General features: G+C 35.8%; 3 protein-coding genes across 4 annotated transcripts; 2 read left to right on the top strand and 1 right to left on the bottom strand.

The window, feature by feature from the left end:
- The first annotated feature begins 2547 nt into the window (after positions 1-2547).
- LOC125670922 (cilia- and flagella-associated protein 144-like) lies at positions 2548-6627 on the top strand. The gene is made up of 4 exons (XM_048906361.2): positions 2548-2736; positions 3495-3554; positions 5900-6003; positions 6252-6627. The coding sequence occupies exons 1-4, from the start codon at positions 2601-2603 to the stop codon at positions 6363-6365; spliced, it is 414 nt and encodes a 137-aa protein (XP_048762318.1). The 5' UTR covers positions 2548-2600; the 3' UTR covers positions 6366-6627.
- LOC125670921 (probable rRNA-processing protein EBP2) lies at positions 6625-13119 on the bottom strand. Its single transcript, XM_048906360.2, has 8 exons — positions 12959-13119; positions 12700-12783; positions 12148-12299; positions 10073-10196; positions 9632-9721; positions 9344-9504; positions 8419-8566; positions 6625-6958 (listed from the first exon to the last, which is right to left on the bottom strand). Exons 1-8 carry the CDS (start codon positions 13010-13012, stop codon positions 6896-6898), a joined length of 876 nt encoding a protein of 291 aa, XP_048762317.1. The 5' UTR covers positions 13013-13119; the 3' UTR covers positions 6625-6895.
- An 8544-nt stretch (positions 13120-21663) lies between these two features.
- Positions 21664-24697, top strand: LOC125672234 (uncharacterized). 2 transcript variants are annotated; one of them, XM_048908407.2, is made up of 3 exons: positions 21664-21802; positions 22294-22470; positions 23703-24697. In XM_048908407.2, the coding sequence occupies exons 2-3, from the start codon at positions 22321-22323 to the stop codon at positions 24021-24023; spliced, it is 471 nt and encodes a 156-aa protein (XP_048764364.1). In that variant the 5' UTR covers positions 21664-21802; positions 22294-22320; the 3' UTR covers positions 24024-24697. The 2 variants fall into 2 exon arrangements, with proteins under 2 accessions (XP_048764364.1, XP_048764365.1); XM_048908408.2 differs by having other exon boundaries at positions 21730-21936.
- The last annotated feature ends 2056 nt before the right edge of the window (positions 24698-26753 follow it).

Here is a 26753-nt window from a genome sequence, read left to right on the forward strand (position 1 = left end):
TACCTGTATACACTTCACATGCAGTAAACGAAAATTGCAGCCATCATGCTAAGATTTGCTTTGGCGGGCTTCCAGTTTAGGGAGAATTCCTTAAGTATTCAAACTAATAAAAATATTGGAAAGTGATATCTTTTTCTCTTTGAGAGATATCTCTTTTTCAACGATTAAAGAGATATCTCTTATACTTTGAGATCTATCTCTCTAGGAATTCTTATGATTTTCTGTCATTTTTAACAAGGGAAATTAATAAAATGTCGCAATTTTTAAGGTTTTTGGAAAAAATGTAAGTTCTCCCAATAAATGGATTCTTTAGAAAAAGATCAAAAAACATTTCCCCTATATATTTGTGTGTAAAACTTTCATCCCCTATCATGGCCCCACTCTACCCATGGCGGGCATGATTTTAACAAACTTGAATCTACACAATGTCAGGAAGTTTTTTTGTAAATGTAAACTTTTCTGTACAAGTGGTTCTTCACAAGAAGATTTTTATAGATTTTCCCTATATATTTGTATGTAAAAATGTGATCCCCTATTGTGGCCCCACCCTACCCCCGGGGACCACGATTTTTTAACAAACTTAAATCTGTACTATGTCAGGAAGCTTTCGTGTAAATTTCAACTCTCCTTGCCCAGTGGTTCTTCAGAAGAAGATTTTAAAAGATTTTCCCTATATATTTGTATGTAAAACTTTGATCCCCTATTGTTTTCACACCCTATCCTCGGGGGCTGTGATGTTAACAAACTTGAATCTGTACTATGTTAGGAAACATTCATGTAAATGTACTTTCCTGGCCCAGTGGCTCTTGAGAAGATGATTTTCAAAGATTTTACCTTTATACTTGCATGTAAATTTTTATCCCTCATTGTGGCCCCAACGTACCTCTGGGTAGCATGGTTTTAACAAACTTGAATCTCTGCATTATGTCCGGTAGCTTTCATGTAAATTTCAGTTTTTCTGACCCAGTGGTTCTTGAAAGGGATATTTTTAAATGACCCACCCTATTTTTGCAATTATCTCCCCTTTGAAAGGGGTGTGACCCTTCATTTGAATAAACTTGAAAGCCCTTTATCCAAGGATGTGTTTTGCCAGGTTTGGTTAAAATTGGTCTGGTGGTTCTGGAGAAGAAGTCGAAAATGTAAGAAGCTTACAGACGGACGGACGACGGACAACAGACGATCAAAAAAGCTCACTTGTGCTTTCAGCTCTGTTGAGTTAAAAATGACTACATAGGAGATATATTTCAAACCCTTTAAAATATGTAAAATCCAGGAGCTTCCGGGGGCTTCCCTCCCTAACCGTAATTCATGGACCTGCCCCTGCATATCATATCAAATGACATCCTTATAAATATAGTTTGAGAGAATATTTTTGTTCAATAATTCCTTTATCCTATATGTAAGATTTTGAATCCTCTACCTAGATTCCAGCTTGAACTGTACATGTCTTGGGCGAAACTGAGAACTTCGTTCTCCTATACCCTCGGAACAAGAACAAAATCACTTCAAATAACAAGAACAATATCCAAGAATAGGTTCCTGAAACGAAACCCCTGCATCACCCAAAGAGCAGGTATCAGAGGAAGAAACTGTGCCAATAAACAAATTATTTTCCATTGGATTTTTTTTTTTACTTATCATCATAATTGTGTGTGTATATCTTCTAACATAAATTACAGTAATTCACAATGATAATTGCTCGTGGACAATATATAATATACACTTTATTTTCCAAAAAAAATTTATATTCTCGTTGTCCAAGTTTAAATCCCGTTAAAATAAGCAATAAACTTACAAATATTAAACCGTGTGCTGTTCAAATAGCATTGTTCCTTCGTGGTGCTAGAGCGATTTATTTTCTAGAATTAGATGAATATGATATTGTTTGCTTGTAATAAAAATAAATAAATAAACCCATTAATCATCGCCCAAAGTCAGCCCAGTACACGAGAATGTTGGCATATTTATTTAACAGTTTGATAATTGTTAAAGTTCTTACTACATATTCCTGTGTAAAACAAAAAATCAAAACTTCTCTTGCGGCTCAGCCCTGACCCAAGGGTATCAGTGCGAACAAACTTCTTGAAGGTGTACAAATCAAATGAGGTGGTTCTTTAGTAGAATGTGTGTATATGTATGCATATGGGTATGTATGTATGCACAGGTATCTGAATTTTAATCAGTAAATAGATATAAATAGAAAAAAGGGGGATCTATATCTGTATGTATTTATATATAGATAGGATTTTTTAATTTAAAAGTGAGTGTCTTAAAATATGTATGTTTTTAAAATCAAAATTGGAAAGATCTAACTTTATATGAATTTGACTTGGTCCTTACAGTCTGTAGCCTAATTCTTAATGATCATCTGATTGACCTCTTCCGTTTTTATATACAGATTGGAGGAAAAAATAGGAGTAGAAAAACACAAGTATTACAACATTTTTCGTCGTACAGACCGTTGTGAGGTCTTCTCTAAAACGGACCTAGTATATCTACTCTGGCGTAGTCATTTATATCGGGCTCGAACTTCCGACTCCACTGTCCTAGCAACCATTCAACAACGTTACGTAACATCCGGGGAAAACAAGAAAAAAATCATGGCTAAAGCAGCTTCAAAAGAAAAGGATCCTGTAAATTTTGTGCATCAAAATGCTATTTTATGTGAAACAATCACAAAAGAACAACGGCATCAGAAAATGTACACAAATTATAGTGTTAATCCGTTTAAGAAAAGTAAGTTAAAAATTTAGTTCTCTATCTAGCCCTTCGCTTGCTTTAGAGGCTCGACCAGTAGTCGGAGAGCTCCACTAAAAACCGTAAGATTGTATATATCTATTTAGTCATGATAATAGAAATGTACCCTTTAAATCCCTCTTGCACATGAGATTGGGTGTGTGTGTTTCGCCACCTCTCTCTGCATACTTTATAAGATATCAGTCCTTTAAAAATGTAGCAAAGTGAAGTAAAGTTTACGTTAGGGGTCATGTACTTTAGATATGTGTATACAGGGTGTACCTATGTAGGTCCCAAATAATAAACTCATTCACTTTTGGGGATGTAACTTACTTTGGGAGAGATGTACTGTAGTTTACATAATAGACGGATATTTTTAATAGTAGTACGTACCTTATACTTTTTCCTTCTCCATGAAAGTAAAGGGTTGTACCTACAGCGTTATCTCCCTGTGATATATAGACTTAAGTAATTGTGCACAGTGATAGTCCACATGCAAGTATATACATAGAACAACAGTAATTTTTTGGATAACAATTGGCATGTACTGTATATTGCCCTGGTTGCAGGGATTCAGTGTAATTGACACAAATCATAACAATAATCCATTCACATCGTCGGAAACCCACGGTTGATTACGCTTCGTTCCTCTCTCACTCTCACGAGAGAGGAACGAAGCGTAATCAACCGTGGGTTTCCGACGATGATCCATTCAGTACATGTAAACAATTGTAAATAGTTTTTGTACTTCTTTACAGTTCATGTGATCACAGGAAAACCAAACTCCAGACATGACACAGAAGAGGGAGAAGAAGATAGTAAGTAATGCTGACTATCTGTGATTCATCAATTAAACATATGCATTCATTTGTTAATCAGATTTAAAAGAACAAGAGGTCCATGGGCCACAATGCTCACATTGGCCTTGGTGTTCTTCATCAGAAGATTTTCCCATCCAAATTTTTGACCCCATAGGGTCATGATTTAACTGAATTTGAATTCACACAACAGAGGAATGAATTTTATAACAATATTACCAACATGATTTTGCTGTTTTGTCCTGGAGATGATTTTTTTGTGTGTGTTTGTGTACTTTATATGTCAAATTTGCCCCTCCCCCATTCTAGCCCAGGGTGATCCATAATCAAAATAAATAAGTAAAACAACAAAAAATAAATGATAATAATAAATAAAAAAACAATTAATAAAATAAAACATCAAAAAACCAACAACAAAAAAAGGGGGGGGGGGGAATGTTTGCATTATCATCAATATGATTTATTGTGGTACTACAGCTCATGAAAAGAATATTTTCAAACCTACGTATATTCTCATGTAGAACTTTAAATCAATATTTTAGCCCCAACTTAGCCTTAGGGGCAATGATTTGATTTATAAATGTGAATCTGCACTACTTTGGAAAGTTTGCATATTTATAATCATGGCCCAGAATATATTTGCATGGTAATAAACTTGTCTCGAATCTGCAATACCTAAATATGCTTACATATCAATATAAACAATCTTTCTCTTAAAAATATTTTTTAAAAAGATTTTCTCCTAATTATATTGTAAAGTAAACCTTTGATTCCCTATTTGAACACCCCCCCCCCCCCCCCCCCAAACCAGATACAAGAGGCCCATGGGCCACCTCGCTCACTTGAGTCACCTTGGCTCAAATTGAATAAATTTGAATCTTTATTTTTTGATTATGCTTTATATCATAAAACTTTGTTCACCTATTGTGGCCCCACCCTAACCCCTGTGACCATGATTTGAATAAACTTGAATCTACTACCTGATGATACTTGCATGTTTAATAATTGTATTTACACTTTCATAATGTGTATGAATCTTGATAAGTATGTAATGTCTATTTTAACAGCTTGAAATTTCAGTAGAAAATATACAAGGGTACGAATTCCAGCTCTTCACACAGTATGCTGGCATGAAGCACTCCCCCTATGCATTTCATATATATCCCAATGAAAAATTTAATCCCCTATTGTAGTCCCATTAACATACCCCTGGGGGCCATGATTTGGAGAAACTTGAATATTCATTTTGTCAGGAAGCTTCCACATTTTCTCCAAGAAGTATTATCAATATATTACATACAAAATGCCCCCAAAACAAGCCATTATTGTATAAATCTTTATCTAATTTAGGGAATATTTCATATGTAATATTACAATGTGTTGCATCTCAACAAAAAATAAAGTCAAACAGTCCCTGGAAGGTTATCAAGATGGTTGAGGACTTAGTGATTAATGTATACATTTATTGCAGTACAAATATCTAACAGGTTGTGCATCAATAATTAAGGAATGAAAATTGGTTTGCCCATTCATTCTTCAATATTTTTTGGTTTTGTGTTAGTTTTTTAATTTTTAAATCAATCACCAAATTTTACAATTTTTTCAAACTAGAGAAATGTCACCCCCCCCCCCCCCCCCCAAAAAAAACCCAATCTGCACCATAGCAAAATGGATCTTGTATCTATCTTTCTATCTATATATTTACATAAATATCATATGTGAAAGGTTTTAAGGTCACAGGAGAAAAAATTCCCAAATTTCTTGTGTATAAGCTAGACTTCGAATGTCTTTCATATCAGATTTTGGAAGTGACTGTATGTGTGCTATCTGGATTCTTAACAATTTACTGGTATATATTTAAAAACAAATTCAATGGAGTAAATTTTATGTTTTCCTACCCATTTGACTTTATCATACTGTAAAAGGTCAAGGTCACTGGTAAGAGCGCTAGAATACCCATGTTATGAAGTCCTTGTTTTTCAAGAAATCCCCAGAGCCCAAAGGGCAAGGTGTTTATTTTCAACAATTAATATCTTGAGAGTTGCATGTGGTTGCCCACTCAGACATGTGGGTTTCCTCCAGGTACAAAGCTATCCTCCCACACCAACTACTTTGTGCCAATGAGAAGCATTTTAATTTTTTTTAATCTGAAGACTGGTTTATTCTTCAACAAATCTGTCAAGAAAATATATCTATTTTATGTTTGTAACACATACAAAGTTCTTGAGAAAATGTACAACCATAATGGCATGCGACGTCAAAATATAAAATCTCAAATGAATCACAACGTCAAGGGTTTCCAATGCTTTTGAAAGTATTTATAATTGAATATCCTTTTGCAACAGGTCATTTCAAAAATGTGATCAAAAGAGCTAACCAAGAGCCAGTAAAGAAGTATGTTTACCCCCAAACAGAATCCCAGGAAATAGGATGGATTACCAAGCCTCTGGTAAGGGACACTAAACCCAGAACAGTTTTACTTGGTATCTTAATATTCCTTGAAAAATGTTTTGAGGTTCTAATATATAATAAACAGCTTCATAAACATATTTTTTTTCCAATTAAGTACTTAATAGGGTCTTCTTAATATAAGATGTAAATTGATACTTTTTTAAAACTTGTTCACCAAGATAATTAATGTGGTAAATCTTTGTTGAATGTAATTTTATTCCAACTGCAATAAATATGTAATTGTAGATTGACTCGGATAGGTCAGATCGCAGGCTTAACTTCTACAGACAGAATACTCCCATCACTAAATATATGGATGCTGCCTGGAGAGTTAAGGAACAAACAGAAAACATGAACTAGGGAATTGTGTTTTAATCAATAACTTTAAATTCATCTATTTTAATCACTGTAACTGTGTGTTTGAAGTGCATGGCAATTTTTATCCATCCAAATGCATGACATTCTGCAAACTGTCATTGTCACACAGGTGCTGACTTGGAACCATGTCTAAGTACAGATGTTATTTGTTATATCTAATGCAGGTTTTTGGAATGTAAAAATGTGCAAGACCTGTTTTATGTACCTATGTCATCATTTTTAAAAATAAAAGAAGAATATGTACTTTTTGAATTTTTATTGAGATAACTGTAAACTTGTAAACAAGATCTTGCCAGAGATAATGCATTATTGAACTGATAGTTATCTCTATCAGCTTGTTCAATCTGATAAAAAATGATGTAAAAATATTTCAAGTCAGTCTTTTTCATCATATATACAATATGCAAGGTCTTTGATATTGGAATAGGTTTTTAAGCAGCACCAGAACTTTTTCTTTCCAAAACAAAAATCGAACTTCCATTTACAGTAACAGATGCCTAAATTATTGTCCTTCATTTCTTTTTACTTCTGGCTTTCTGTCTCCGTGATTTCCCTGGTCTCTTATTTTTGTTGCCCTGAGAAAAAACATCAAGAGGTAAAATTTGAATAAATGAGTATTAGAATAAGAGCAACTCTCACACTGCTAAATACACTGTTGCATATATTCAGTAATACAATAGTAATCAAAGAAATGATAGCCAAATAAACCATTATTTGGTCAAAAGATGGCCATGACAGCATGTTTTTTAAAAAAAATACTTTCTCTAATGTCAGTCTTTTAAAAAAATGATGTTGTTACTTATCAAATTGAAGAAACATTCCTTTCTAATAAAGTATAATTTGAAAAGCAAAATTGTTACTTTTCAAAATATACTTGATACCAACACCATGGGGAACATGTACACAAAGTTTGATGATTCTTGCCTTATTTAGTACTGTTTTTCAGTCATCCATGGCATCTTTCTCTCACCATGGGGAATATAAAAACAATGTTTCATTATTCCAGCCATACTAGTACTCTTTTCATCTTTCCCACAAGGTGCTGATTGATGTACAGACAGACACAAAAACACTGCACCATAATACATCCTATCTATGATAGTCAAATATGTACATGTATATCTAGTTCAATTATCCTAGTCTTATTAGTACTGTTTTTCTATCTTGTTTTTTGCCTACAAAATTATCCATGTAAGTTTGACCTTGCAAAACAACAGGCTTCTTTCTCTAGTCATTGGGAACATGTGTACCATACTTGATGACCCAAGCCTTATAACAATGTATGTTTGACCTTGAAAAACAATTGGCTTTTTCTTCTAACCATTGAGAACATGTGTACCAAGTTTGATTATCCTAGCCTTATAAGTACTGGTTTTTATCAAACTCGCAAGGTGCTGGCAGATGGGCTAATGGACAGACGCAATGCACCATACAACCAATCTATGATTGGTGTATAAAGATATATATTTTTAAAAAGTTAGAAATGCTTATGAATAACTACAAATTGTACTGTATTATATGCCACCATCAGATCATTTGAATCTGGTTTGGTTACAGAGGAGATGTGGAACTCACCCCCACTCCTACTGGAGACTAAACCACAAGTTCCCATCAAATCATAATATTCCCTCACTTTTATGGAGGTGTATAAATGTATCCCCTTTGTTAAGATGATACATGTAGGAGCTTTACTCAAGCCCCACTGATTCAGTATAACATAAAAAATCATTGAAATTTCTTTCAATATTTTCATCCACAAATGCACATATGAGCTGCCATATTTATACTAAGCAACTCATTTGCTAGGGATAACATTATTGTTACCAAATTAACTTTAATCAAGTCAATTTGAAGTCAGTGTGAACAATTACATTGTATCACGACAGGTTGCATGTAGAAGATGATTTGTTTCAATCTATTATGATGGTTGATAACTTGATATGTTAACAGTAAAACTGATATCACACTTACTGGTTTAGGTTTTCCTGGTTTCTTCTGGTTAATATGTTAACAGTAAAACTGATATCACACTTACTGGTTTAGGTTTTCCTGGTTTCTTCTGGTTTATTTTGGGGTTGAAGCTAGACATATCTACAGCACTGTTCTTTGTATTAAGTTTTGATCTTTTCTTCTGTCCTCCAAATCCAAATTTCTTGTTTTTAAACTCTCTTTTTTTATTTGGTCTGAAATAAATTGATGCAAGACTAATCAATGGAAATACTGATATATACACAATATTTAAATTGCAGCCTGAAACAGTTGCCTATTCACTTCCCATTAAAGTATGTCACACATTCCATCCCATCTCCCAAGTTCTGACAATTTCTGATTATTTTCACACACCCCTCCCCCTTGATATTGTGATTTTCTTATGCATTCCTTTACAAACTTCTATACCAACAAAAAAATCACCCAATTTCAGATTGTTAACGACAGTATATGTCATTGTTAGAGAGTAGCAAGACCAGACCAACCATGTTACCTGACAATGACTAGAACTTGAGAAAGAAGAAATTTATAAACAATTACACAAAAGGCCTTGTATGCCTTACAGCACAGTGAAAGATATGTGCCAAGTAATTCTAAACATCTTTACAAGGAAGTGACATCACTAGTAAACACATCTGAAAATAGTCATATTTTCAATATTCAAAAACACCAAAAAAGTATCTTTTCATCTACTTAATCAAAACTTTCCAAATTGTCCCTACACCACAGTAAATATGACAGAAAAAGCCACAGAGTTTTGACACAATCTAAGCAAACTGGTATATATAATACATTGTGTTAAAACCCAAGAATCCTCAGTTTAAACTCAATGAATTCATGTGTTTGTCTAATACAAGATATAAAAGTCATTATATAAAGTTAACTGTATGTCGTGGTGGACTGACATGGGATAACTCGGTTCACCTACTTTCACCAATCTCATAATTTCCTTAACTGACTCATCATCATACCTAAATTTATCTGTGCTATTCTTGTTTCCCTTATTTTTTGACTCCCCTGGCAGATCGTCTAAGAAATCCAGTTTATCTTTCTGTCCCTTGCGGTACTTTTTAACAGCATCAAGCATATCCTTCTTCTCCTTCTGTCGTTTCTGAAGAACTTCAACTTGGACCTACAGAGTAAAATCCTTAGTTAGCAGTAATCATACACAAGTTGTTCAGAGACATTGTACACAAACACTCTCTAAGTAGCTCACTGTAATGGATTTAACTCTACAACTGGATTATAGATTAACTTACCTTTTTACCATATTTTCGAAGTTCTCTCAGTTTCTTTGCTTTTTCAGATCTGTCCATGGCTGTTTGCTTTTCTAATAACTTTTCTCTTACCTATATTGGAATGAATATCTTAAACCTTCATAATACATGAATGCACTCTAAGTCATATACTGCTCTATATTCCAAATGATTGTTTTATTTACTTTCTTAGTTTTCTATATGGTAAATCATGTTTACATTTGAATGAACATTAATCCTTTCTGCAATTGATTCCCTTCATTTACAGCAGTTGATATCATCTATATCTTAAACAATGAAATGCAAATCTATACTCTGATAACACTTTTCCTTCAACAGTACCTACAACCATAGCGTAGTTTCTAAAAACCAAATAAAGCACATGTTCAACTAATAGTTATGGTGAGGTTATACTGCTAAGGACGCACACTACATTCTTCTTACACGTTTCATATGGTCATCAGATTTAGCCATCTGTGCAAAGTAGTCTTCCGGTCTCTTGGTAGGCAAGTTCATACTGTGGAGTCTGGGTATAGCTTCCAGAACAGTCGCCTGTGCTTGACAATAGCTGTATAATGTATATAACATCAAAATACAATTTTAACAAGAGGCTCTACAACTTCATAAAATTCTAAAATTTGATCCGTAATGGTAACATGACATGAACTCTACATTCAAAGTAGATCAACATAAATATGGTTTTTATTCAGCAACAGTAAAAAAAACTGTATCTTTTGTGAACTGAGAGGTTTAAAGTGTATGGCTCAATCCTGATGTTTACAAACACTAAAAATTATTTTTACCATCTTACACACAAAAAATTTATTTCAAATTACATGTACATGTAATTATTTTTACCATCTTATATAAAGTTTCAAGAAATAATTCATCATGTCATGGTTCAAACTTGCATATAAAATTCATCAACACAAGTAGATGGGCATCACCTGTAACCCACGATCAGTATCACAAGACAAACTATGGGTTACTTATGATGGTAAACGTGAAACAATCTATTTGAAGCAAAAGTAAAAGTAAAAGTAAGGATTCTTTCATCTTCAATTGATATATTGTAGTCTCGCTGTTCTATGAAGATTTTGGAGTGGTTTCCCTAAATGTTGCTATGAAAGTTTCAGACTCCCTTCGTGGTCATTCTAATCTCAAAACTATCATTTGAACAAACTTGAATCTACACAATATGATGACGCTTCTGCCTAATTTTAATTTTTTCCTAATTATCTCCCTTTGAAAAGAGAAACGGTCAAATACATATACCTAAGGATGCTTTATGCCTAGTTTGGTTCAAACTGGCCCATAAATGGTTGTGGAGAGAATTTTTTAAAATGCAGCATCCAGTTTTACAAAATTCTCAATCATTTCTCCTCTAAAGAGGATGTGTCCCTTCATTTTAACAAACTTGAATCCCCTTTATCCATTGAAGGATGTTTTGTTGAAATTGACCCATCAGTTTCTGGAAAGCTAATTATGTGCAAAATTAACGTCAACAACAGATAATACAAATTCATAAGGTGAGCTAAAATGTTTTTAAAATCCCAAAAATGTTTATGTGAACTTTTCCTGGAAAGTCTAGCAAAGGTCTTAGGGGGTTAACAAAAAACCGTCTAACTCCATGGACCATCAAAAGAGGTCCCCAACTAAGGAACATCTGTAAGTTTGAATTTATGAACTGAATCTATTTTACATGTATGTAGGATGAACACTGCCCCAAAGTTTTAATTCTTTTTTTTTTTTAAATTAATGTAGTATTATAATGTCATCAAAAATTACAAATTCAATGTACATGAAATAAAATTCTGATTTGTGTGTAAAATACTATGCATAGAGAACGATTGTTATAAAACTTCAGAGTTATTGCAATATGTTAACCAATACTATTGATGTCATTATCCTAGTACTCTTAACTATATATAAAAAATTTGTCAATAATAATTAACCTATTAATGTAGAAAAATAATTTCTCTTGGCAGAACAGAAACTCAATATGTCAAGAGAAGTGAGAGTCTCATGCACAGATATTGATAATATACCCTAATCAACTTTGCATAGAGTTAATATCAGGTGGTTGTTCTTTAAAAACCGATAGCCAGTCCAATATTTTTATAACAATTAACACCCAGCTCAGGATAGTGACCAGAGTTGAAAGGCCAATTGAATATTACCACACAGATAACTGAATAAAAATAATAGTGGAAAAATGCATTTTGTGGTTTTAAAACAAAGGCTGTCTATATCTGGATTGCAGAAATCAAGACAAATGAGACAAAATAACAATTAATAAACTGTTCCCAAGAAAAATTGTTCAGAAGGTGAAATGTCCAGATGCCAAGAGGGTTCACTGCATTTTGACAACTAAAAAATAACCTAAAGAGTAAAGAGATTATAAAAGAATTCTAGATGCTTAGACACTTAATATTGGGGTGTAAATTAATGATAAAGAATTCTTAAAGAGGCTTAATCAGATTTTAAAAATACAGTCCATTTGGACAAGTAGGACATACAATCGTAGTTCTCGTTTGAAGTCATCATGGACATCTATTTCACCCTGACTAATGAGGTCTTTGTGGGTTGCTGCTGGTTTACTGGTCACATCTAAATGTTCCACCCATGGAAGATCTTTCTTTATTGCCAATAACTTTTGTTTCAAGCCTGCCTGTAATTTTATATATAAGGCATGATCAACACTTGTTTTCTACTCTGATATTTCATTTCTTTTCTATCTTAAAAAGTGCTTTAAAAATATTATTAAAATATTTCAGTCCCTATTTCTCAGAAATATTTCAATTCGACCAAAAGAAGTTTGTTCATTTTTCAGTGCAAATACTCAAATTGATTTAAGAAAATTCTCAGTATCATTACAAATACAGCTAAAGAATACATTTTCATGGAAATAAACTCTTATTTAATATTATAGTATTCATGCTATGATGCTATACAAATTTTATAGGCATATAGTATTACATCATATATTAATGCTAATTATTCTGTTACCTCAGTTAAAGTTAGACATTGTGAAATACAATACTGAAATGTACTATTTACCAACGACTTACCGTGTTGTTTATAGTTTTTGATGATGCTGGTAATTCAAGGTTCAAGCCTGGTTTCAACTTTCCAGCAGCAAATGCCTCTTGTAACTGAATAACAAACAAAGATATTTCTATTTGTAAGCACGTACTCAGGCAGAAAGCATATAAATAATAACAAATTGGTTGAATTTAAATCACAAGAACAGAAGGGAAGTGTCGGTTTTCTCTCCAGTCCAAGTCTTGTTCCGTGATTCGACTGTGAAAACTGTATTCAGTTACAAACCTCTTCATCTGAATCAGAACTTTCCACTCCAGAAAAAGATTCATCTGAATCCATTGCAATTTCCTCAGGTCATATAATATTTCAGAGTGACAAATTCGGACAAAACTTTCTTTCACGTGTTGTAGTAAACACAAACGTTAGGGTGACACAGATCAAATATTAAGGCGAAAGTTTTTCACGCTCAGATCTGAAAATTCCGAAATGACAGTGTGTATGTGTGAGTTCAAGTTGCTTAGAATATAACTTTCAGTTTTAAAGAAGATATTTTTCTAGATATATTTGTCAACGTGATTTGATAATTTACTATAATGATGCATGCAAACTTTGCAGATACCGTTGATTTTGTGGTTGAAATCTGCGAGTTGCTGCTACGTACAGGCACCTAAAAGGACAACGTGCATATACCCCCCCCCCCATCCCCTTCCCTATATATGGCAAGAAATAAGGACTCCATTTTTTAAGTAAGACTGTATGTACAGTATTAGACATATCTCCCTTCTACTGGCAAAGACAATATATCCTTATTATTTGATGTGGTAAAATAAATATACCAGATAAATGGCCTCTCCCCACTTTTACTAATTGGGAATTTGAAGTAGAAAAAAAAAAACTAATAAATTTGGTATAGAGAATTGAAAACCCCCACCTATTTCTCGATTTAAGAGAATCGGGTTTGGCAAAGTAAGTTTCTTGTACTTTAACACACGCACACGCACGCACGCACGCTCTCAACAATATCTTATAGGATATACCCCTAAAGTCCAACTTGAAAATAATTCAAAATAAGCGCTTTCCAAAAAAAAAAAAAAAAAAAAAAAAATCCTCACTGGTTATCATAACAGAACAAGCTTGTTTATTGACTACTTATAGTCGTCATCTTCATCCCAAGTATGATGTAGCAGTGACCGATCACTATGGAGCGCCAAATTAACATAAACTCAAATAATTGAAAATATTTTCAATTATTTGAAGATATCATCAATTCATTTGATGCCCACAACTAAAGATCTCTTCAAATGAATTAATGATATCAACAATTGAATTAATGCGCTACAATTCAATTGAAGAGAGCAATAATTGATATAATGTGCGCATTAATTCATTTAATGAGGGCAATAATTGATTTAATGCGCGCATTAATTCAAGTATTGCTCTCTTCAATTGAATTTATGATATCTTTAATTAATTTGAAAAAAGCAATAATTCTTTTAGAGAGAGAGCATCTATATAATTAAAGATATCTTCAATTCAACATATCCACAATTGAATTAATGATCCCTTTAATTGAATTGTTTCTCTCTTTAAAAGAATTGATGCGCACATTAATCCCTTATACAAAAGCATTGTAAATAATCAAAGGTATCTTCAATTGAATTAAAGAGATCATTAAATTATTTATACCGATCTCAAAATTAATTATTGCGAGCAATATTTCTGCGAAATTGATGCTCTCATCAATTGAATTGAAGAGAGCAATAATTGAATTAATGCGCGCATCAAATCTATTATTGCTCTCATTAATTCAATTGATGCGCGCATCAAATTGAATTGAAGAGAGCAATAATTGAATTAATGCGCGCATTAAATCAATTATTGCTCTAATTAATTCAATTGATGCGCGCATTAATTCAATTAAAGAGAGCAATAATTGAATTGATGATATCTTCAAATAATTGAAGATATCTTCAATTATTTGAGTTTATGTTAATTTGGCGCTCCATAAAGGTTAGCACGAAAAACCTGCTAAACAGCACTTTATTACAGCCGAAAACCCTGCTTATTGTATCTCACTTTCTCCCAGAATTCTAATTTCATGCAAGCGCACTTGAAGTTCAACTCACTTTCATAAATCAGCCCGCTAACAATGCTTTTTAAGCATTGTTTCGATCAGTATCAAAAACAAACAAAATACATTTTTGTTAAGAATCATTAATACTATAAAAATACTTATTTAATTTAATGCTTTAATTATCTAAGGAGGATTGCAAACAGCCCTAGGGTTAGGAATATGCTCTCCTCTAAAACACGTCTTATGGCAGATATAAACAGCTATAATAACATATTAAAATCCACCTATGACGTCATTCTTTTGTTCGAACACTCCATTATTTTTCAGGAATGGAGTGTTCGGAAAGTAGGTCAACCTTTATACAAGTAGATATAAATGCATATAACAAAAGAATGAAAAACGTAAGACATGATTTTAATTTTAAGGAATGGAGCGATACTCGTACATTAACCCTTACGTAATCCCGCCCAAACGCATAGCCTCTTAAATCAACCGATCGCCTCCTGACAGCCGGTAACAAGAACTACCTCGTGACTTTACGGAACCTGCATAGAACAGAATTTTAGAGTGTAATGATGAGCACAATACATTGACTGATGAACAGTTCCAATCAGAATCATCTATAGTTATTGCAATTTTAGTTTTACAATCATGAATTAACAAAACTCTGGAAGTAAAAACAACAATGTTGTTCTGTAGATTTTCAAAAGGCGTTTGGTATTATGGTATAAGTTATGGTTCAAATTGTTTAATGTTGGTATTCGAAAAAAAAACCTGCTTCCAGTCATCCCAAGTCTTTGTACAATAGGATGAAATCATGTGTAAAACACGATGGGGTTTTAAGCAAATATTTTAGCAATGAAATGTCGTATGCAGGGCGAAGTGTTATCACCATTACCTTTTGCTCTTTATGTCAATACGTTTGAGATAAATGTCATTAATAACAATTGTCCACCCGTTTAATTACACATTGATTAACATTTTTATATCACTGTATGCTAATGGTAATTATATCGGAGACTTCTACAGAGGTTACAAAGCATGTTAGATACTCTCTATAATAATTCTAACGATTTGTAAATGTGTCAAAATGTGTCAAAAACAAAGGTCGGGTTTTAAAAAAAAAAAAAAAAATAGTGGAAAAGGTTTGGAAACAGGAAAATGGATGTAAAAGGTATACTATCAATGCCTTGAAGTTGTAAATTTAGGAATTTGTTTAACTATGATGGATTTTTTTTCAAACACTAAAACATGTTGTATAACAAGGACGTGAAGCACTTTTTACAATTATCCAATGCCTTGAGAAATCGTTATTTTAATGTTGAAACACAACGTTAAATATTTGATACTTATGTACACAGTATTCTTTCTTATGAACGTTACTGCGTATTAGAGAGGGGGCTGAAATCCAACACAGATCGTGAGTACTTTTGTTTTGGTTTATATATTTGCAATAGTATCGGACATCTCGGCACTTTTTCTTCTTTTTCACGTGAAACACGAAATAGATGTACTCCTCGGGTATTTTTCTCGGTTTACTCTCGCGAGAGGAAGATAATCGCGTTTGAATTATATTGTGGCAGGTGACACTGCAGCGGTCTTTTACAGGAAAGGATGCCACAAAACAATTATTTGTCAATGATCTGTTTTTCTCATACTGGAAAAGTTTTAGTACCCTCAATACAAGCATGTCCAAATCATGTGAGAGTTCTTGCATAGACATATTACGGTTAAACCTTTAATTGTATGCGCATGGATTTACCTCCCCTCAAAATATGCGAAAACTGATTAAGGTTACACTTTCCGTGAAATTAATTTCCGTTTGAAATTAATACAGACATTAGAGAATGTATATCCTTCCAATACCCTTTTTTCAGATTTAGTGGTTTGGACAAAAATATAGCCAATAATACAGAAAAAGCAGTTTACACTATTGTTCTAGACACATATCTGATTTTATGAAGAAGAAAAACCCAAAGAAAAAAAATTTGCCAATTTAAAAAAAAACCCACTTTAAATAAAATATTTCATAAGAAATCTTTGTTGATTTCAAGAAGGTGTTTGATAGGGTGTGGCATGAAGCGCTGTGAGCCACTATGAATAAATACAACATGGATCAAAAGCTTACAAGTAGCCGTATGCAGTACTTATTCAAGGCTCAGTTGGAGACTGGTTCCACACATCTGTTGGGGTCTGTCAGGGCTGTCTCCTCTCACCAACCCTGTTCAATGTCTTCTTGGAGCGCATAATGAGAGAGGCCCTCAAAAATCCCCATGGCACAGTCAGCATAGGAGGAAAGGTTATCACAAACCTACGATTCGCTGATGATATCGATGGGTTGGGTGGAGATGAAGAAGAGCTGGCCAGTTTTGTGAACCACCTGGACAAAGCATCTTCCAGATTTGAAGATCAGTACCGAGAAGACAAAAATGATGACAAACAGCACAAAGCCAATTGAAAGAAAAATTACTGTCAGTGGACAAGAGTTAGAGACTGTAAAGCAGCTCAAATTCCTTGGCAATCAGGGCTCCAAGACGGAAATCCTCGCTAGAACTGCTCAAACAACAGCAGCAGTGGCAAGACTGAAATCTATACGGATGTATATTTAATTGCTGTTATAAAATTTAGAAATTAATTTCAAAATTAAGGATTATCTCCCTCATGCATAGCTCTTATCCTTGGACGAATTTGGCTCCACTTGTTTGGCACGCTGTTTTTGACTATATTTAGATCTAAAACTTCATAGTTATTTCGGATTTCAAACATTTCGGTTGAGCATCACTGAAGAGACATTATTTGTCGAAATGCGCATCTGGTGCATCAAAATTGGTACCGTATAAGTTTTACATGAGAGACAAAAACATCAGTCTTACATCCAAACTGAAATTACTACATGCACTGGTCATTTCAGTCTTTCTGTATGAATGCGAAACATGGACATTGAAAGCAGAACTGCAGAGGAAGATCCAAGCAGTGTAAATGAGATGTTACGGAAGACTACTTGGCATCTCGTACACAGAACAAGTCACAAACAAGGAAGTCCGGAAGACCTTCAACCAGCATGTGAGTTACTATGAAGACCCACTGGCCACTGTAAAGAAAAAAAAATGAACTGGTACGGCCATGTCACTAGAGGTAGTGGACTGTCAAAGACCATCCTCCAGGGAACTGTGCAGGGAAAAAGACGACGAGGGAGACAGAAAAAGAGATGGACAGACAACATTGTGGAGTGGACAGGGGATAATTTTACCACGACCCAATTCTTCGCCCATGACTGTCACCGCTGGAAACAGTTGGTGCAGCGTTCAGTGATGCAGTGCCGCATCGACCCTAGAGGTTTAAGGGATCAGTGAGCAGTGAGTGACCTTTATAGCCTTTCTTGGCAGCCAGCCGAGCTTCAGTATAACGGGACATATTATGGTGTAGCGTCGTCCGTCTGTCCGGACCTTGTAGGCAACATGCAAAATGAACCGTAAGCTCCAGAATCGTACAACTTGGTACAGTTGATCACCATGATGAGAGGAAGATGCCTATTCTTTTTCAATGTCAAGGTTGTAGTATTAGTTAATATAAAAGATTTTTAAGCAGATTACAGATCGAACTATTGGGGCTTGGACAGTCAAACTTGGTACACATATTCCTCATACCAAGTGGGGAACGTCTTTTGTTCTTCAGGGTCAAAGGTCAAGGTTGTAGTATCACTTATTGGTAAATCCTTGTATGCAGGATACAGATCGAACCGTTGGGGCAAGGACCGTTAATCGTTGTACACATACACCTTATGCCAAGCGGAGGATGCCTGTTGTCTCTCGAGGTAAAAGTTGTAGTATCACTAAGTAGAAAACCTTGTTTTCCAGACCTTTTTGGTATGAATACAGGTGACGCACTTACTTGTCTTATGCCTTTTGACAAGTATTCCTCGAGGAATATAGAACTGCAGCAACACTCTTCCAACGCACACGGTTCTGGCTGATCCTCTTCAGCTCGGCTGTCATTCCATCGGCATTCACCTCAGTGTCAACGCTTCTGCACCATGTCTGTCTTGGTCGACCCACTTTCCGTTTCCTTTGTGGGTTCCAATCCAGGGTCTGTCTGGTGACGTTTGATGCAGTCTTTCGTAGTGTGTGGCCAATCCATCCCCATTTCCGCTTCTTGATCTCAGTTTTAATTATGACTTGTTTCATCCTATCCCACAATTGTTCATTGGCAATGCCTTCCAGCCACCAGATGCTGAGGATGTTTCTGAGACATCCGTTCACAAATGTCTGTAGTCTGTTGGTATTGGTCTTTATAACTCACCAAGTTTCTCTGAACTATATAGTAGGGCAGACTTCACATTTGTGTTGAATATCCGGATCTTGTGGTGGAGGGAGAAAGCGAATGATATCCAGATTTGTCGCAAGGTGTTGAAAGCATGTCTTGTTTTGTTGATGCGACATTTTATGTCTTTACTGACCATACTGCCCAGGTAAACGAACTTGTCTACTTCCTTTATCTCTTCTTGGTGTTGTCGCACTGGAGCCTGCTGTTTGTTGTTCACTCTCATGACCTCTGTCTTCCCGATATTAATTTGGAGCCAAGTTTTCCCTGCTTCTTCTGCAACCGACACAGCTTCTCTTGTGCATATTGCTGTTTGTGGGAGGGAAGGCCGACGTTGTCTGCGAAGTCCAGGACCTCCAGCTACTTTGTGAAGGTCCACTGGATACCTGCCCTACCTGCTGTACAGTGAAGGGTTCTGTTAGGTTCCCTTCACGGATGACTTGACAGGTGGTATCTTCATACAGTTGTTTAATGATGGTGACGAACTTAGGTGGAAAGCCGTATTAAATACATCAGTCTCCAGATGACATCTTTGTTGACGCTGTCAAAAGCCCTTTGGAAGTCGACGAAGATTGTGTAGATGGGGGGGGGGGGGGGGGGGTGCCACTCTCGGGACTGCTTGATTATGATCAGCAGTGTTGCAATGTGGTCCATGCATGACCGGTCTTGACAGAAGTCTGCTTGTTCATCAAGTGTTTCGTCAAGAGCGGTCTTCAGCCTCTCGAGGATGATAATTGTCAAAACTTTCCCTGGAACAGATAGCAGCATAATTCCCCTCCAGTTGTTGCAGGGTGATATATAGCCTTTCTTTAGCAGCTTCACATTGTGTCCTTTCTTCCAGTCTTTCGGTACTCTCTCCTGCTCCCAGATCTTGCGTAGGAGTGGGTATAGTACCTCGGTTAAAATCTGGATGTCTGCCGTTAGTGCTTCTGGTGGTATTCCATCGGGACCTGCTGTGTTACCCGACTTTAGCGATTTGATGGCTTTAGTGATATCTGCCTTGGTTGGGGGATTGGTGCTGATGTCAGGGAGCTGGGTTGGTGGTGGGATATCTGATGGTGCCGGTCTGTTAAGATTGATTGATTATAAGTTAGTACGTAATTATTTATTAGTGGCATGTGCATTATTATAAGTTCACACATATACAATGAATTATATTTATACATACAATTTGCACCCGGCCCATGGGATCTATATGTCACTTTGCATATTTAAAATATCTATACATGTAATGGGATATCTCAGTAGTCAGTAAGGATAATTAAATGGTATAAATTATATTTTTGATTTATATTCAGATGTATTTTGTTACTAATGGATATATGTTTTTCTTATTAGATAGGCTGAACTAACACATCTGGCTGTTTGTAAAGGGTAGTCATTATTGTATATTGTTTAACGTTCCTCTCGAGAATCTTTCACCCATATGGAGACTTCACCATTGCCAGTGAAGGGCTGCAAAATTCAGGCCTATGCTCGGCGCTTAAGGCCTTTGAGCAGGGAGGGATCTTTATTGTGGCACAACTGCTGTGACACGGGACCTCGGTTTTTGCGGTCTCATCCGAAGGACCGCCCCATTTAGTCGCTTCTTACAACAAGCAAGGGGTACTGAGGACCTATTCTAACCCGGATCCCCACGGGTCTGTTGAGTAATTCTTTGAAGTGTTCAGCCTTCTTGCTCTCTGGTCTTCTTCGCCTGAGATGGCACTTCTATTCTTGTCCTTGACAGGGTAGCTTGGGTTACTTGTCTTACCCGAGAGTATTCTGGTGATCTCGTATAGCCTCTTCATGTCCTTTTGTCCCGAATACAGATATCGCCCTGAAATTTTATCACAACCTCCCTCTAAGAGAAATAAATAATTAGTTCACATTTCAACTTGATTGATGAACTGTGACCTACTTTACGGCTAAAAGTAGGTAAAATAGTTTTCTGGACTTTTTCTCACATGGATACAGATATATTGCACTGAACGTCTAACGGGCGTATGTTGTACCGTTTGCGGTACTCTTGTTACATATTTCTCTGGGACTAAATTTTACACGAGTTTATGAATGCAGATCACTAAGTGTAGTTAAGAAAGATGTCATCGTAGTGCAGCACTGTATAATGTAGCGCGATTGACAACTTCTATCATTAGATACATTGTGTGCAGAGTTCGATGTGTACATGCCCTTTAATGTAAAACCATGGTTTTAGATATCCGATTTTCCTTTGATGAAAAATATGTTGTTGTTTATTAAATTAATCATGTATCGGACACTTTAATACAGTAAAAGATTTGTAATTGATTTATAATTAAGAGCATGCTGGTTTGTAGGAGCACGGTATTAGAGAAAGGGGTATTTACATGTACATTCTCTTCAGGTGATAAACTATATCTATTGTTTGTTCACCGATCACAATCAGACGATAAAACATCACGAAACTGAATTAATTTGAGTTTTTCTATTACATTTTCGGCGAATAAAACTTGGGGCTTTCATCAGGTTTAAAATATTCGTTAATTGTCGGTAGAATAGTCCACGGGGACTCGTCCCACCAATTATATATTTACTAGGCATGATAATTCAATTGATTTTAACAAACTGTTTGTCAGCTCACGGTGTAAATGGGCATTATCAGACCCCATATGCTCGACAACCGAACCCCAAGCCGCTATTTATCAACACAAGGCCGAAAGAGGTGACTGCCATTTTCCGCTAGAAAGCGACGGGAAATCATGTCGGAACAGCAGGTAATAGATAGCTGAAAGTGATGTAATGCTACTTACAATTGTCAGAAAAAGTAAGGGTGTACCATTCATACGTATGTTGCCAAAATCAAGGAGTTACTCCTTACTCCTGGATATTTTGTCGCATATTGCATAAGGTTGGTATTTTAGAGAGAATGAGATAGAGAGGAGAGGGGAGAGAGAGAGGGGGAGAGGGGGGAGGGGAGAGAGAGAGGGGAGGGAGAGAGTAAGGGAGAGATAGAGGTGGGTTTTTTTTTTGCCATACTAAGAACAAAAATAGCGTATACATAAATGGATCGTAAAAGGTAGACACAGTTTATGAATGGAGATCACTAAGTGTAGTTTAGAGAGATGTCATCGTAGTGCAGCACTGTATAATGTAGCACGATTGACAACTTCTATCATTAGATACATTGTGTGCAGAGTTCGATGTGTACAATCATGCTGTTTAACAATCTGGTTTTCATTTCACTTCCTTGATTCTATATTTAAAGTAAAGTGCACGGACACGTTCTGAAGGAATGGATACTAGCACCGTTCCTCTCCGTGACACAGACTTCCATGGGAACGTCAAGTTGCCTAGGAGATTTGCGGTGCCTGGAAGTTGTGACGATTCGGTGGACCGTCTGGAGGATTTAGCCCGAGCGATGACTTGGGTACGACAAGAACTGGTAAGTTATGCCTTGTGGATGAATGAATCGTTAACCGAAAGCTTTGTATGACGAATATCAGCGTGGTCACTTAATGATGCATCTTCGCACAAGACACCGAATATCTGCAATGTTTCAGTCTGCCCATCTGCTAGACTGTAGTCACGTCCAATAATTAGCATCAGCACCGTCATATTTTCTAGGTATCTCTGAAAACCAATTACCGACATGCGAAAAATAATTGAAAGATACGTTTATATTTTTAAAATCCTTTTTAGTAAAAGTTACTTGAAAAGTTGGAAGACGATATGTGTATTAAAGAGACATTAGCTGCCCAAAATCATATTTGATGGTTGGTACCAAGTTTGTTAAAATGCATTACGTTAAAAATCACAACTGACATGGAATGAATAATGGTATATTCTGAAATATTTTGTTGTAATTTTTATATAAACTGCCTAAACAATATTGTCTGAAAGTAAATCATCTCTGTGTTTTTCACGAATATAGAGAAATTCCCAAACTTTATGTGAAATGCCTGGCGCTCATGGTTGTAGCAGTGAGGACTCTTTAACGTATCGACGCCAACTGTGACACTAGGCATAAGACCAGTGGCCTTCGCCCAGTCACTACGCGTGTTAAGCTATAATGTACAATTCATGGCGGAGAATATATATTTTTTACACTATTTTCACAAAATTATATCAAAGGTCGCACCTTTTCTCGACTTCTATGGAGACATCATCTTTATCTAGTTGTGATTTTTAAAATTTATTGAGTGTTGTACACTAGTTTCTGGACGCCAACTCGCGATCGGACACGCGAGTTTCCTCCAGGAATTCCGGTTTTCTTCCTCATCACTGACCCGAGCCGACGAGAAGCATTAATATAAGTTGTAGATAATGAAATTAAACTACCTAGTATCTGGTTGTTTTTTACTTCAGCATTTTAACCATGGTTCACAAAAAGAGTTTTTACTCTTAGTTGACAGCTAATTTTAAATTCCTAGATATGTTAAAATCATTTGATTCACTTACATCAATTTATCTCTCAGTCAGTGACCACTACGTCATTAGTTTACCGTAACTTATACTTCAGACTTCGATATTTCTTGTCATGATACATAAAATTAACTTACACCTCCATCCAAAATAAGCCTCGGTTTGCTTGCAGTGTAACAAATTCACGTACATAATGGATCAGAAATTTTAATCACAAAAGCAATGAATGATTTGTGTTTTGTTATGTTATAGATACAGTTGCGACAACATGACATTCTTTTGAAGAGACAGTTTTGCGACATACAAGACACAATACGTTCAATAAAGAAAACACGAACTCCACGTCATGAGAGTATGTCCTCTAACTCAAGCCTACAGTCTACTGCCAGTAGTGTGGACATAACAATGGAGAATTACGGTGTTAGGACGGCGACTAGTGCCACTCTACTTCAGAACTGTGAGGACTGTGCAGACGATACGTTGTCTTATAGTCGACCACGTACATCATCAATGAAAACGACACGTGATCTCGCTGCGCTTGCGCGGAGAAGAGGCAGTAAAGAGTTGATCTGATATCAAATTTAGTCTCTTTCAACCAGACACTCCTTGTTAAATCCGATCGCAACTTTTCGGGGTTTCTTTGGGCAATCGCACCTTCTTGGGTAGCCTGGTGCAACTGCAACCACCGTGTAAGTCACTAATTATTAATCATTAATATTTGTTATTGTACCATGGGGAAATTTCATCATTCATTGTAAAAAAAAAAAAAAAAAAAAGACCATAGATATAAAAATGGAAATTATTGTGATACATTTGAGGCCCGAGAGTTGCAATCTTGTCAAACCACTAGTCTGGGTCTTCCCGACGTTTAAATGCGACAAGCAATTTACAGAATTAGCCGAGCGTCTGGTTGAACGAACGTCATAATACATTTTCGAAACGTGACGTGTAAAGCTAGCCTTGATCATCCCGACGTTTGTGTATACTAGCTAGTGGACCAATGCCTTACAGGATATAGGAAATGCATACCAATCCTAGCAGAGACCATACATGATTTGCGTCCACATCTCAGTACCAACCGACCAGCATTTCCAATCCTCCTTCCTTATTGCAAATTGATTGTACTGCTATTTATCAAACATATATCGTATGTCTACAAAAAGCAAGCTTTCAAGCACCTTCAAGATTTTTTTTTATTAGCGACAAGAGGTAGGCACATTGGTGACTGGATTAAATCATAAAATATTTCCTTTGGGTCGCTTATGATTTAAGACACTCAACTACCAATAAGAGCGACTTCGGTTTTGTAATCGAGTTTGCAGGGTAAATATTCCTATGTTCTTTCTTACTCCTTATGAGTGAAAAATTCTCGAGCAGGACGTTAAGCAATATACAACCAACATGTATAATGCCACAACCAATTACATCCATCGTTTGAAAGCTGACACATGCGCAATATCATTACATTATCGACATATTGCAAAAACACACTATCCCTCGTAGACGGCGGGGTTAGTTGGGTAGAGTTCAAATATCACAGAAGAGTTGAAACTCCCTCCGTTCGATTGCAACTCGAGTAGCCCGAGTTCATACTCGGGTACGAACCGAAGTCGCCCTGAGTTACAAATGCTTAGATCCGATTCGAGATTATGGAAGTTTAATACATGTAGGACTACACACCATGAAATAAAACAACTCTGTTGTAATACCTTTAGCATTGTTGTGATACAGCCAAATACATGTACACACTATGGAATGAAACAAGTTGCAATGAAACATTTCCATACATGGGTTTTAGTAAATTAGTAAATTCATGCTAAAACAAATTTTTCACATATTTCTTGATGTAACCGATATCATCTTTCAACAATCATGAATATACAGTTTTCTGGAAATAAAATTTTTGTCCCCAAAGATGAAAAAAACACCCAACCCACCCACCATATATATATGTGTGTGTGTATATAACACCAAAATACCTCTTTATATTTAAGATTTCGTATCACTCGAAACCAAACGATTGAATGAAAGCGATTTTGATTACGCCGAAAATAAAATCACAACATTCAAACCCGACTTCATTAAATGAGACGATATCAAAAACTATTTATTCTGAATTCTATATTACACCAGAATAGCAAAACTGACACTTGGTATACACGGTACCTATGGTACTTGGTACAAACAGTTTTAGTCTGTATTGCTTGGCCAACTCCAACACGTTATGGAGACCTTCGATGTTGACACGCATGGCCAGTGGAACATTGTTTTCTCCTATGGCACTGAACAGCGCGCTGAAGTGGATTATCCAGTCTATGTTGTGGTATCACTATCAGTTCCTGAAGCTTCTTAAAGTCCAAAATATCGGCAAAGACATAGGGACCTGGTCATAAGGAAAATCTATATACTTAAACTGAAAAATGGACTTCATCACCAGCAACTATTGTAGCAGAAAATACTTGACTTTCTACATACCACCTTTATATTATTTGAAAATCTACACATATATGTACTGCAGATGTTGAGACTTGTATCGCCTATTGAAAATAAATTACAATGTAATTAAAACGACGACAAATGCAACAGACCAACACCATTATATCACACTTCATAGGGCAAGTCACTTACCACTTTCCAGAATCTGTTTAGATGGTTTCAGGATGTCGGACATGATAAGAGTGTTCTGTCCATAACACTGTCTGTAATATATCTATAAAATATCGAACTTATTACATTTAACACAAATCTACAGAAGCATTTTGAATTGTGTCTGAAAATCGGGAGTGGAAAAGGAAAGCAAGATGAGTTTGAAAAACTTGTGGCCAAGTCCTTTTGTAGCAAGGCTAGCCTTAACAATATAACCTTAGTCCTGACATATGAGCTTTACCCGACAATGTTTGATCTCGACTTTTTACTTGACTTCATACACGAAACAAGTCTATATCACGTATACTTCAGAAGAAATGCCCAATGTTAAAATTGTAAATCACAGAATAATAATGGCAGCAACCCTTCAACATCTCCATAATGATACGCGAGCCTGGTGTTGTGGCGCCTGTCTTGAAGAGGTGGTAGTTCAAGGTCGTTTAGCATTGTTGTGATACAGCCCGGGTCCTTGGTGGTATAGTCTCCAGATATGAATCTAACAACGTGTTGTACTCCCTCAATGGTGTTTATGTCCTTGATGTAGTACGAGTCCCATACAACTGAGTCATATTCTAGGATTGGTCTGATGAGCGACAAATATGCGGTGCGTCTGTTTGATTTGGGGAAACTGCGCAAGTTCCGACGCGAAAAGCCTAG

Source organism: Ostrea edulis, chromosome 4 (genome assembly GCF_947568905.1).
Source record: "Ostrea edulis chromosome 4, xbOstEdul1.1, whole genome shotgun sequence".
Taxonomy (NCBI): domain Eukaryota; kingdom Metazoa; phylum Mollusca; class Bivalvia; order Ostreida; family Ostreidae; genus Ostrea; species Ostrea edulis.

Coding starts and splice junctions, on each gene's coding strand:
- LOC125670922 (XM_048906361.2), top strand. CDS start 2,601: ATGGCTAAAGCAGCTTCAAAAGAAAAGGATCCTGTAAATTTTGTGCAT. Junction 2,737..3,494: donor TGTTAATCCGTTTAAGAAAA/GTAAGTTAAAAA, acceptor ACTTCTTTACAG/TTCATGTGATCACAGGAAAA. Junction 6,004..6,251: donor GATGGATTACCAAGCCTCTG/GTAAGGGACACT, acceptor ATGTAATTGTAG/ATTGACTCGGATAGGTCAGA.
- LOC125670921 (XM_048906360.2), bottom strand. CDS start 13,012: ATGGATTCAGATGAATCTTTTTCTGGAGTGGAAAGTTCTGATTCAGAT. Junction 12,300..12,699: donor CAAAAACTATAAACAACACG/GTAAGTCGTTGG, acceptor ATAAAATTACAG/GCAGGCTTGAAACAAAAGTT. Junction 8,567..9,343: donor AATAGCACAGATAAATTTAG/GTATGATGATGA, acceptor AATTTATTTCAG/ACCAAATAAAAAAAGAGAGT.
- LOC125672234 (XM_048908407.2), top strand. CDS start 22,321: ATGGATACTAGCACCGTTCCTCTCCGTGACACAGACTTCCATGGGAAC. Junction 22,471..23,702: donor CTTGGGTACGACAAGAACTG/GTAAGTTATGCC, acceptor GTTATGTTATAG/ATACAGTTGCGACAACATGA.